Raw genomic sequence first — 12,586 nt, 5'->3', positions numbered from 1 at the left:
TGTGCCCGCGGGTTCGCTCCGGCCGGAGCGGCCTCACCGCCGAGCTAACAGGTTTTCTCCTTCCAGAGCACTCCTGCTGAGATCGCCTCCGCAGAGACATGAGCGCGCAGGTACGTGAGCACACAGCGCCGACTGAACGAGCCGCGAGCCTGGAAATCTTTTCGGACTGCTCATACCTAACACTAATTATTTTTTCTTTCTAGTACGGTATTCTCTTCAAGCAAGAGCAAGGTGAGAAAACACTCACATGTATTAAATAGTATTGCTTGTCTTGGATGGTGTGATAATGGCAGATAGACCTGTGAGGTGACTGGGTTTTGTTTATATTGAGTATAAATCTGAATAACTCAAAGGCAGCTGTGCTGGTTTTTTCAGCAGTGACCTTGGTGAACAAAATATATCATGTGTTTTGAAACAATGAGACCAGGGACGACTTTCAGAGCACCGACAGACCTGAAGAGCAAGGGGTCAATTGCCATCAGTACAATCAGCAATTCTAGCGTTACCAAAACGGGTAGTTGTCCTCCATCAAAAGCAACCAGTTGATTTTTAATTTCCACGCTTATATTCCCCTTTAGCTCACGATGATGCCATTTGGTCAGTTGCCTGGGGGAAAAATAAAAAGGATGGTTCTGAAACAGTGATCTCTGGTTCTCTGGATGATCTGGTGAAGGTCTGGAAGTGGTAAGTGAAATACTCCCTGATAACCAGTTTTGAGCCTTGGAAGTACTCGCTGTGGAGATAACAGCAGCCCTGAATTTCCATAACCTGCAGCGTTGTGAGAGGTTACGGCAGGGAGGGGTTAGCCTGGCACAAGAACGGTTCTCCTGAGCCAGCTGATCTCCACGGGTGCGTGCTTCCTCCTGGAGAGGCAGCACTCTCATGCACTTTAATTTCAAAGAGCGTGAACCCCTCTGAAAATGCACGTCAGGTTTTACCTGTCGTCTGCCAGAGAAAAGTAGAACTCGATGTATTTCTAAACTGGAGAATGAGAAATGCAGCTTTTTGGGAGACAGCGCGTTGGGAGTGTGTGCACTGTGATGGGAATAGTGGTAATCATGTAAAAGAGGAAATTACATCTTCCTTTTTTATATATAAAAAAAATTCCTCATACAAGTGACACTAAAGTGTGCTTTTGCACAGAAATCGCTCAGTCCCTTGGCCAAAGCAGTATTGAGCGTGTGTTTCGCTTGGATGACCAGTAGCTGTGTTGTGGTGATGACAGCAGCGCTGGCCGCTGTGTTGCGCCCTGTGCTGACAGCTCAACAGTTGCTGTGTACGTACCGCGGTACTGATGGGTGACAGACAGGTCAGTGGGACTGCTCACAGCTTCAGGTGAAGGACAGGCTTTGCAGCAATATGGTAAACAATCGATTTGTCAGCTCTCTCCCTTAAGTACAGAGACCCGCTTGTGTGTAGCTCCCTTCACAGTTCACGAGTGAGGCTGAATTCCCCATTTGTTGAACACAGTGGGGAAATGTGGGTTGTCTTGTTTGTTTTGTCTGAAGTTGGAGATTGGTTAAGTACTCCCAGCCGTCCATAACTAGGCTTTCCTTTCCCTCAAACAAAAGGAATGATGAAAAGCTGGATCTGCAGTGGACTTTGGAGGGCCACCAGCTGGGCGTGGTATCGGTGGATATCAGCCACACAGGCGCCATTGCAGCGTCCAGCTCCCTTGATGCCCACATTCGCCTCTGGGATTTAGAAACTGGCAAACAAATCAAGTCGATAGATGCTGGTCCTGGTAAGATGGCAGTGTTAAGCTGCTCTGCCCAAGGGTACTTACTCTGAATAGTAAATACCGTACGGTGTAGAATTAGGGGGTGTGAGATGACTGGGGTGGTTTTTAAAATCTCTTTGCAAAAATCTTGCTGATTTTATGAACTCATAAATAGTGTCAGACAACTCTACGTTCATCTTTTCCCTCTACTTACACTTTCTCAGAGACATTCAGATCTGAGTTTTGCTAGATGGATACCAGCATGGATGGAATGGAGACCAGCTTACTCTTACAGATGTATTGATAAAAGGATGTTTTAAAAATAATTCAAATGCTTGTTCAAATTGTTTTACAAAGGAGGTCTGAACGTTCTTCGTAAGCACTGCACTGAATCTGAGCTGTATGTGTGATGCTTATTTATGCAGAACATCCAGTCTTGAGTGAGCAAGTCAAAAGACAGTAAAGCTGAAGTCTAAAGAATCAATGTTACGTCCTCCAAGCTGGAATTCAGGGCCTAAGATCTGTACTCTGAATATTTCACTGGTCCACTGGCAACCCTTAATTTAAGATTAGTCTTGTGGTGGTTTAGGTAATTAATGTTAAGCTTACAGAAAAAACAAAACCCCCAAACTGAATTCCGTTGTGCCAGGTAAATACGCTATACTGCTGTAGGAAGGTATGGTTCTTGAAGTTCCACTGCAAGGAATGTTGGTCCACCTTGCATCGGCATATCGGTATGTTCCTTCTCTGCTTTGCTGGGTACTAGCATTGCTCGCTTCTACTGGTTCAGGATGTTCCGGTACCAGCAGGAAAGAAAGAATGCAGACTGAACTCAAGCAGTCCTAAATTCTCAACGTATTGTTACGTAATAAGCTCAAGGTCCTACGAGGAAATGTGATCTTTCACTACACATAAATACATGGCTCAGGCAGTGCTGCACTAACCACACAAAGGGAAGTCAGATCTCAAGAGCTTGAACACTCTTCTTGGGAGTACGTAGTAGAGTTCAGAGTGTGAAGAATGGTTGGGGGTTACATGTCTGACCAGGGGCATTCAGCACTGGCATTGTTGAATAAGAAGTAGAAATAGCATTCAGCTAACTGACTTTTTCTTTTTATCACAGTCGATGCTTGGTCTGTGGCTTTTTCACCTGATTCCCAGTACCTTGCAACAGGAAGTCACGTGGGAAAAGTAAATATTTTTGGTGTCGAAACCGGAAAGAAAGAATATTCTCTGGACACCCGAGGAAAGTTCATCCTTAGCATCGCATACGTAAGAAGCACAGCTGATAATTCACACCTCTGAAATCGCTATTGCTCTACTGTGTCGCGGATCAGATGTTTTTGTTTCCAGCTACCAGTTTATCTCTACATAATACTAAATGACAGCCATACCTCGACAGTTCCAGATACACTCTGCATGACAGTCCACCCCTGTGTACATGGAAAGTACACCTCGATCCTGCTTACACCCATACTGAGAATACGTGAGCGGGAGGCTTCGGGGTTCTTGGAGCCCAAGTAATGTGCATGTCTTTGTGAAAAGCTGCCAGGAGCACGTCAGGGAGGTCCACAGCACAAGCGCACGCAGTTGTTAAACGCATGGTGTTTGTGATTTATTACAGAGCCCAGATGGAAAATACTTAGCCAGCGGAGCGATAGATGGCATTATCAATATTTTTGATATTGCAACTGGAAAACTTCTGCACACGCTAGAAGGTAACGGCTCTGTGTATTTGCAACACCCAGGTTCTGGCTGCATTCCTCAACAAAATGAAAGGGTGTAACGCAAGTCAGAGTAAGATACTACAGCCACCGTGCAGATGAGTTGTTCTGTGCTTTAGAAAGTATTTAGTTATTTAGTGTGCTGTAACTTAAACCACTGCTTGTTGGAGGCAAACTGCAAACTCAGCTTTGCATCCTAAATGACTATCTCAAAAGGTACCATCAGTAACGCTTAACTCGGTTCTTCAACTGCAGATCCCTCTTGTCCTGCAGTGCAGTACAAGGGAATGAAGCGAAGCCAAATGCGTGCTGCCGTGCGTGTGGTATGCGTTTTATAGCAGCTTATTCCTGTTTTAAAAAAAGTAACAGAGCATTTTATGTTGGAGAAAACATGCATTTTTCTAACAGATAAACAGGCTTTTAAAGTTGTGCAGTTTCTGTCCAGTTAATTAAAAAACCCAACCCTTAAACAATATAAAATCGTATTAGAAAATATGACATAATTCCCAATAAAGATCCACAGCTGAAAAAATAAGATACCTGTGTGTCACAAAGGGCTCGCCTTAACACTCAAAGTTCGGAATAACTGTCAGTTTCCATTTTCTGTTGCTTTGAAGCAGCCTGTAGAGGCGTAGGGACACTCGGACACTCGGCAGGGGTTGCTTTCTTCGAACAGGGAATGCTGTTCTGCTGTGGCTTTGTAACCCCCGTCGAGAGTAGAGGAAGAGCTATGTTCTGAGCCATGCCTAACTTTGCATTTCAGGTCACGCGATGCCCATTCGTTCACTGACGTTTTCCCCAGATTCTCAGTTACTCGTAACTGCCTCAGATGACGGATATATCAAAATCTACGATGTGTAAGTTGTTATTTTGCAAGATATGCTAATGGGAAACTAACTATTCACAGAGGCTGATACCGTAAAATATCAAACCCTCTGCTCTCTATAATGCCCTTCAGCTTTAGTTGACTTCTTTATGTAATAAATAACTCTTACATATTGAAGTACTGCACCTTTAGATAGTTTACAAAGTGCATAGGTGGATGGCCACCTTAGCTTGAAAACTAATTACTATCCTCGTATTTGCCCTGCAGGCAGCAGGCTGATTGTTTTATATACCTCTCCTGCCCATCCTAATGTTTACCCATCTCAATCATCTGTTCTGTACCCAAGAAATTGTACTTATGACCCCTTTCATTGTGCAAAAACTTGGGACACCCTGGGGAGAAAAAGGCACCTCTTCAGACATCTTCACTCCCCTAAACCTGCATTACTTGGCTGCCTTCATGGTGCAGCTGTTTTGTCCACCAATGTATCTTCTTAGGGACTTTTCTTTATGTTAACCATTTGAAATGGAAAACCAGAATCTGGGGTAACACCAGTTCAGCTTGGCTGAACAGATGTCCAGAAGTCACCTTTCATGACCTTGCATCAAATCATTCCTGACTGCACTTGCTAGAGTATATTCCCGTTGTTTTTCCCTGGAACTCAAAAACCAAACGTTCAGATTTGTTCTTTCCACAGGCAACATGCAAACTTGGCTGGCACGTTAAGTGGTCATGGATCCTGGGTCTTAAATGTGGCGTTTTGCCCTGATGATACCCATTTTGTTTCCAGGTATCAAGGATTTTTAACTTGTTTGTGCTTACTGACAGAAGTTAGTAACATTACTATTCATAAAGGGAGATGGATCATATAAAGTAAACGTGTACAGACTGCCATGGAACCTCATGGAGCAACAGACATTGTTGAGTCTTTACAATCGCAGACTCAAGAGCCAGTCTGTGATGTGATCGCAGTGGTACTGCACAGTATGTTACAGGTCAGTCATGCCACTGCAGTGTAGTTCCTACAAGCGAAGAACATTTAAGCTTAAGACAAGGGCAATTTGATTCTAAACAGCTGAAAAATTGCTATTGAATTTCAAAGTACAACCTAATGCGTTAGTAGACTAATGTAGTTGAACTTCAGTGTTAAAATAGCTCGGGCAGTTGGGGGACCAAGTCTATGTAACAGGAGTTCCTTGATCCAAAAACCTTCCTTCAAGAATTTACTGGCTAAACGGAAGTCTTCGTTTTCACGTAGCAGATACTGAAATAGTAAACGTATTTTAACGGTGACTGGAACCTGGCAGAAGATGCACTCCTTTGCTACTTCATCCCTGTGTTCAGTGTTCTTACATCAACCTTAGGAGATGTTTAAACCTTGCCCGATAGTTAATGTATTCATTTACACACTGATCGATACTATTTTTTTTCCAGTTCATCTGATAAAAGTGTAAAAGTTTGGGAAGCTGGAACAAGAACCTGTGTTCATACTTTCTTTGACCACCAAGATCAGGTATGTCTACTATTGCTTTATTGAGGTCACCACGTTCACAGGGAACTTTAACTGTGTAGTTGTGCACATCCGTGCTTCAACTTAGTGGTGTAGCTTCATGGTTTGCTGTGATGAGATCTTAGAAGTTGTTCATGATTATTTGGCACTTAATATTGAACCAATACTCCAAGCAGGCAGCTTGATCTCTTCCAAGTAATTACATTTTTCAGGTCTGAGAAACAGCAATCTTGAGTGTCTAAAAGGATTCTTAACAGACCGGACTTTTCTTCTATGGTCTTATTTCTACCACTTAGCGTGTGCATGTGTAAGGGGGAAAAATACTTTATCTAAAAAGATGCTTGAAAACACCCTTGAAACTAGGGACTTTTTCCTCCTCAAAGGTCTGTAATACCCTGTATTTTTTCTTTCTTGCTCAGTGATAGCTACCCATGAGGGACGAGGAGGCTAGGTATCTCCAAGTTACTCTTTTTCCAAATGCTGGGTGTTAGAACACTGCTGGGTTTTAAGGGATCACAGAGGAAGACTTGACAAAGGAAAATTCTTTCTGATTTCACTTGGGCTCTTTTTTCCATAGTAACTTTTTTGCTAGTAACCTTTTCAGTTTTCTACAACTGTGGTTTAATATCGAAGTACAAAGCAGAATTAGATTTCCGGTGTTGTTATAGTCATGTTCTACAATCTCTGAAGTTTATGGAAAGCAGAGATGTATCAGCTCTTGGGAAGGCTGTTTTTTAGGTATTACTGCAAAACAGTGAACGAGATTCCCCCGAACAGGCAGTTCATGGTTCTCAACATACCCATTCTGCAATCCCACGTTAGTATGCTGGGAAGCCTTCACTCTTCCTGACGTCATCCTGATGATGGGAGACGGGGGTCACTTAAGTTTGTGTAACTGTCCTAAGTCAGAAAACTGATCTGAATTAGTTTTTCCAGTTTTGCACTGGTTAAGTAATGGCTCTCTGGATTAACCCAAGGATAAACTAGATCATCCTTCAGTCTTACTAGTCTACACGAAAAGTACCTCCTCTCTTGCTTTCCTGAATGCACTGTAAAATACTCTTCTCAGAAAGGGAGACAGGATCGGTAAGAGTGAAAAGGTTAGGTTTGATTTATGCAAACTAGAGCAAGTACTCTCCAGCCTTTTTCAAGGATCTTTAGATCCTGCAATCCCTTGTCAGTAGGAATGGAATATAAAAAAAGCTTGTCAGCACGTCTTTGGTTCATCAGCTTCATCTGCTGTTACAGCAGAAGCCGTTACTTTGACCAGCTCCAATACAGTGATCCTACATAACCATCCGTCTTCTGCTTGTTGTAGTCACTATGTATGAGTGCTCTGAAGACCTTTTTTCTTAAGTCTCCTGGTGCTAATCTTGTGTTATGTCCTCTTTGCAGGTTTGGGGAGTAAAATACAATGAAAGTGGGTCCAAAATTGTGTCTGTTGGAGATGACCAAGAAATCCATATTTATGATTGTCCAGTTTAAATGTCTTGTCTCAGCCCCTCTGGTTAACTCTTGTGGCAGTTTTTAGGAATACTACTGTCCTTCTATGTAATTTTGTAGTATGATAAAAGCGGCTATGTTTATATGTAATTTTGATTTTGTTTAGCATGAGAGAAAGCTTTACTTTTTTAAAAATAAAAGTTACTTGCATCTGTAGCTTTTGTCTAATCCTTGGAAAGATGTATTTTTGGAAATATGCAGTCATGGGAGAAGAACTGTTCAGTTAATCTCCCCTGCCTTTATACATAAATAGACTGGAGCTCCGAAGCGTTGACCAAGTCTCACATCAGCTTATTTTAGCCAAAGGAGAAGCAAGCGAGGCTATGTGGTGTTTGCATGGGAAATGAGCCTGTTGTCCTAGTGACTGCAGTAGGGTCACTTCAGTTGAACACCTGTTCCAGCAACTGTACAGTGACATACAGCTCACTGTTGGTTTAATTTCCTCATTTCACTAAAGGGTGCTAGTTGTTACCAACCCTGATTTAGTACAAACTCTTACTAGAGACTTTGTCATCACTCTACTATGGTACACGCTTTTCCTTTATTCATCACAGTTAAAGCTCAAGTACACCACACCCAAGAGGAAGTAAAAACTCTTTCCAGGGAATGTTGAAATACACAGCTTGAGCTTCTGAAAGATCAACATCTTGACTGCTAGCAGTGGCCAGTATGTGAATTAGAAGTATGTGGGGGACACTCCATAGTCAGGGTACCTTGTACTCTGCAGTTTCACTTACATACAGCTAAGAGGGAGGAGTGCTACAAAAGTGCTATTATGCAAAGAGAAGGACCTACACAGAATGCTTTTGAAATACCCAGTGAAACAAGTACTGCATCTAACACAGAGCTGAATACAAAGAGTACTCCAGCCTAGGTGACAGGAGTTCTAGAGTGGCTTAGAAAGTACGAGAGAAGCATGAGAAAATGTGAAGAATCCTATTTATTAGAAGTTATTTCTGCTATGTTTTCTTCGATGAAATTAATTTTCCAGTATGAAAGTATTTACATAAGACACTCCACTTAGCCTCTATCAGTATTGCCAAAGTCTTATATAAATAGCATAGGTGAAATAAATTGAGAACCTTCACAGCAAAGGAAAATGTATACCAACTCAGCTGGTTCTCAGCTGTGTGACATTTGCTTTATATATAAAGACTACAAGAACACAATATAAATTAGTTACAAAAAGGTGATACTGACAGCGCAGCAACTCAATTTGCTGAACACAAAAACCACAAGCAGTGGCTATTGCAGCCATGCAGTTTTCATTGTGAAAATTTACTTTTTTTGATGACATCCATTCCACCTTGCTTTAAGATGTCTGACACTGTACTCCCGTTCTTGGACCCTCCTCATCTTCTTCATAGACTTCTCCCCCACTGTTACGGTAGGTTTGTTCATTTGGATCAAAATCTTCAAGGTCCACCTGATCCATCTCATCTGTAATCATAACATCTTCTCGTGGAGGAAGCAGAGCCTCCAGCAGACACAGTTTCTCCCTTGGGAGCCAGTAGTGCTCTGGGAATTGTACCTACAATTTTATATATGTATTTTAAATTAATAGTTATTCCTGATACCAGCATGGCTATCTTCGCTGCAGAAAAGCAGTCAACTTACCAAAAACTGTATAATTAAGCTGCCTTTGTCCAATGGAGATTTGTAGACAGGCATCCCTTCATTGTAGATACACTTTAGGTCACCATGCTTTATCACTTCACCTACACAGAGGTAAGAGCTCTAAGTAAGCTTATGTGACAGACACCAGGTGTTAGCCATGAAAAGCACAGTTCTACACAAGCAGGGTTCCCACAGCACCTAAGGGAGACTGCTAAGCAACCCCCAGAACAGGCTGCAGACCAGGAAGTACTAAACCCAAGCTTAGAGAAGTAAGGCCATTTAGGCTATTTCCTCTACAAGAGAATCAGCTGCTTCTCTCAGCACAGCCTTCAGGCTGAATCATCAGATAACCTAGTAGAGCTAAAGACTCTGGCCTCTGGAATGTCTTCCTGGCTATCGACTGTCTGAGGCTGTAATTTATTAAGAAGCATTCAAGAGCTTTAGCTGTAGTTCTGCATGTATTAGAGTCACAAGAACAACAGAAGAACCAATTAAATTGAATGACTGCAAGTGTAGTTTGAATCTGTTGCATCAGATGGTTGAAAGAGAAAAAACATCAATCCCTCCCGCCCCAACCCCAGTGAAGCAGGCAAGCAGTTAATGTAGCATCAGAACTCTTAAAACCTACCTGGTCTAGTCGATATGACAAGAACTCTGTTATCCAGAGTTTCAATGGTCTTTCTGAAACCACATAAAGCCTCTGAGAGTTGAATTCTCATTTTTGTGATTAGGTCATGCCCTCGCCTCTGAAAGACACTGTGATCCTTTTGATCAAGCACAATTATAACATCACCAGGCTCCAAATCAGGCTCCTGGTCGCCTTCTCCATGAAACACTATCTTCTGACCATCTTTCATACCTGGAGAAGAGAAACCCATTTACTCTCTGCAGAGCCACAGCCTCTCAGTAGGGGCACAGAACACACACACAGTTCTTACCTTTATCAACATGAACTTCTATGATCTTTTTCTCTCTTACAACCTTACAGCCATGGCAGTTGTCACAACGGTCCTTTGGATTTATTCTTTCACCTTGGCCTTTGCATTCTGGGCACACAGTTTGGATCTGTTGTACCATGCCAGGTCCAATCTGCTGAACTGTAACTTGCATTCCTCTTCCTTTACACACAGGGCACTTTTCTATTGCCCCTCTCTTTCCACCGTAACCTTTGACAAAAAAGTTAAATTTGATCTCAGTCTCAAAGTAAAAAATGATTACAGTAGTCAGGCTGGAACTCATTGATTTCAAGGCATCTTTAAGGGCAACTTAAAGAGTAGTTCAGTAATACATTTCCAATGTAACTGGAATTTAGCATCCATCACAAAACATGCCCTGCAAGTTAGAAGTTCCTACAAGCAAAAGAAAATAAAATTTTCTATGCACAGCAGATTTTATTAGCCTCTGCCCTACTTCCCAATATATCTTGGTTTTCAAGGAACTATCAGCATACTGACTTCAAGACCTAGACATTCCATTAATCCTTTGGAAAGGATCTGCTTGCCCAATGTTTAATAGAGAACTAAGATACAAGAACTCATTAAAATTTACCTCCAAGATGACCAGTCATTATGGATACTTAACAGCTGCAAAATGAGTTACGCAATATAAGCTAGACTTCTACCCACAGCAATTAAGAGAAAAGTTGAATGAAACAGCCATTTATTAAGATTCCAGATTAAGATACTTGTAATTTAGGTACCCTTAACTATAATTCACAGTGAGTTTAAGTCTGCCATTAGGCCAGGAACTTGATACCACTATATTTAAGACAGACTTGCTTAAAGTTAAGCACAAGTAAAATTAAATACCCTGGCAGAGCTGGTGGAGGGAAAAACAAAAATACCACCCCCCCCTTCACTCCCAGCCCCCTCCCCAATGTTCTTTATGCTTGGAATTAAGAGTGGTTTGAAACCACTGCTTGTTTTTTTACCTTCGCACTTTCCACAAATAACATTCTTTTGCAGTGCCAGCTTCCTTGTAATGCCATTATACAAGTCCTCAAGAGACACACCTAACTGGTGCACAACATTTTTGCCTTTAAATAAAACAGAAGAGCAAGATTAATTCTAGTTCAGCTGTTGTAAAAACACATGTTTATTTAAAGGCTTCTACGTTTGTTCATACATGCAGTCTCACTAAAAAACGGTAAAGTTCATTCCAAACTTTGAACACAGCTCAGTCCCCTTAAAAGCACGTGCAGTTCCAACAGCTTCCACTGAGCTGCACCCACTTACGTCAGAACATAAAAAGTTATCTGTAATTAAGCAAAGCATCATTAAAGCCACCTATCCCTGCTCCTACCCCTAATTTTATAAGCTTAACTGTAACAGCAAGATGCAAGGACACTACCAGCTTCAGATCTAAGTCAATTTAGAAGTTGCTATTATGCCTACCTATAAATTTCCATGCCACTTCATAGCACAATTTCAAATATTATACAGCAAGTTACCACTTGCTCCTTCAACAGACATTGGGCATGGAAAAAGACAAAAGGTCATGCTGTGCTTTTGGCAGCATTCTGTACTGTTTCACACAATTTCTCCCCAATATTTCCATGAGATTTAACATTACTGAAGCTTAAGTTGATCGTGTCCTTTGAAGTAAGCTGCCCAAAGCATATGAGCAAGTGAGGCACGGATCTGGAAAAAGGCTAACTTTAAAGACAGATCTAACTCAACTGCTCGAACCTACCCACATTTCCCCCTCCCCTGCAGATTACCCACACCCACCTTAACAAGAAATAAACAAAACTCATCAGAAAGATTGCTATGGCTACATCATGTTATCTACTTTATCAGAATCTTAATGCTAAAGTAACAAAAAAAAAAAAATCAGTTTACTTGATCTGTTGTAGCAACGAGTAATATCCACACTATGTGCACTTAGCAGAACAGCAGTACTACAGTTCCATAGCACTGGTGTTTTGTGCTTAAGTGCATGGTTAGAGTTTCCAGAACTTGTTTAGAACTGTGTACCTCTTCTCTCTCTATTCATTCGGCCTCCACCACCAAAGAACATGTCAAAGATGTCCATGGGTGAAGAGAAGCTGCCGCCACTCAGGCCTCCTTCTTTAATAGCCTGCTCCCCACCCTGGTCATAGAGGTCCCTTTTCTTTGGGTCCGACAGAACTTCATATGCCTGGGATATGAGTTTAAACTAAAAAGAAAAAAGAAGCTCTGAACAACTATGACCAAGAGGAAAAATAACCCTCTCATATGCAAACCCCTCTTCAGATTGAACCACTACAGCATTTGTCTTTTCCCAGATGGAAACTCCCTAAACAAGTGCGTAATAGACTATATAAGCACACTTTTGTCCAGGAAAACCACCCCTTTTCTCCCTCTCCCCCCTCCTCCCATGTTACACCTGGGCTTATTGCAGAGTCACATCCAATTTATAAGCATATGCAAACTAAAAACTTTGATGATTGTGGTAGTTCCAACCATTATGCACCTCTACTGAACCCGTTCGGAAAGGGACACGATACTATCCCCAAAGTCTTGGAGGTCCCCCAGAGTGCTAGTCATTCTAGAGTTACATAGGGATCCTTCATGCCTGCTGAGCTGCTACATCTAGCCAGAACTAAACAGAGATTTAAGTGACCAGACACCAGTACTACTTACTCATTGCGAACAGGACTTAGATACAGATCAAAACATCCGCTTTGCCAAAAAAATTAAGGAATT

General features: G+C 41.8%; 2 protein-coding genes across 2 annotated transcripts; one reads left to right on the top strand and one right to left on the bottom strand.

Moving 5' to 3' along the window:
• Positions 1-65: 65 nt before the first annotated feature.
• On the top strand, positions 66-7,423 carry WDR61 (WD repeat domain 61). Its single transcript, XM_010134694.1, has 10 exons — positions 66-110; positions 204-231; positions 579-684; positions 1,572-1,744; positions 2,844-2,992; positions 3,345-3,438; positions 4,208-4,301; positions 4,968-5,060; positions 5,705-5,783; positions 7,176-7,423. Exons 1-10 carry the CDS (start codon positions 99-101, stop codon positions 7,263-7,265), a joined length of 918 nt encoding a protein of 305 aa, XP_010132996.1. The 5' UTR covers positions 66-98; the 3' UTR covers positions 7,266-7,423.
• A 782-nt stretch (positions 7,424-8,205) lies between these two features.
• On the bottom strand, positions 8,206-12,050 carry LOC104492175 (dnaJ homolog subfamily A member 4-like). Its single transcript, XM_010134693.1, has 6 exons — positions 11,876-12,050; positions 10,831-10,935; positions 9,839-10,066; positions 9,529-9,759; positions 8,901-9,001; positions 8,206-8,814 (listed from the first exon to the last, which is right to left on the bottom strand). Exons 1-6 carry the CDS (start codon positions 11,931-11,933, stop codon positions 8,596-8,598), a joined length of 942 nt encoding a protein of 313 aa, XP_010132995.1. The 5' UTR covers positions 11,934-12,050; the 3' UTR covers positions 8,206-8,595.
• Between the last annotated feature and the right edge of the window lie 536 nt (positions 12,051-12,586).

The sequence above is a fragment of the Buceros rhinoceros genome, unplaced genomic scaffold (assembly GCF_000710305.1).
Source record: "Buceros rhinoceros silvestris isolate BGI_N320 unplaced genomic scaffold, ASM71030v1 scaffold22434, whole genome shotgun sequence".
Lineage (NCBI taxonomy): Eukaryota > Metazoa > Chordata > Aves > Bucerotiformes > Bucerotidae > Buceros > Buceros rhinoceros.
The sequence above is the reverse complement of the archived record's forward strand: the minus strand, read 5'-3'. Positions and strand labels throughout refer to the sequence as shown.

Bases quoted from the DNA above. Each gene is read 5' to 3' on its own strand.
- WDR61 (XM_010134694.1), top strand. The intron at 685-1,571 runs GTAAGTGAAATA...CTCAAACAAAAG, and splicing joins CTGGTGAAGGTCTGGAAGTG to GAATGATGAAAAGCTGGATC. The intron at 3,439-4,207 runs GTAACGGCTCTG...TTTGCATTTCAG, and splicing joins ACTTCTGCACACGCTAGAAG to GTCACGCGATGCCCATTCGT.
- LOC104492175 (XM_010134693.1), bottom strand. From the start codon at position 11,933: ATGGACATCTTTGACATGTTCTTTGGTGGTGGAGGCCGAATGAATAGA. The intron at 10,936-11,875 runs GTACACAGTTCT...TTTTATTTAAAG, and splicing joins AATGAATAGAGAGAGAAGAG to GCAAAAATGTTGTGCACCAG. The intron at 9,002-9,528 runs GTAGGTTTTAAG...ACCTCTGTGTAG, and splicing joins TGTCATATCGACTAGACCAG to GTGAAGTGATAAAGCATGGT.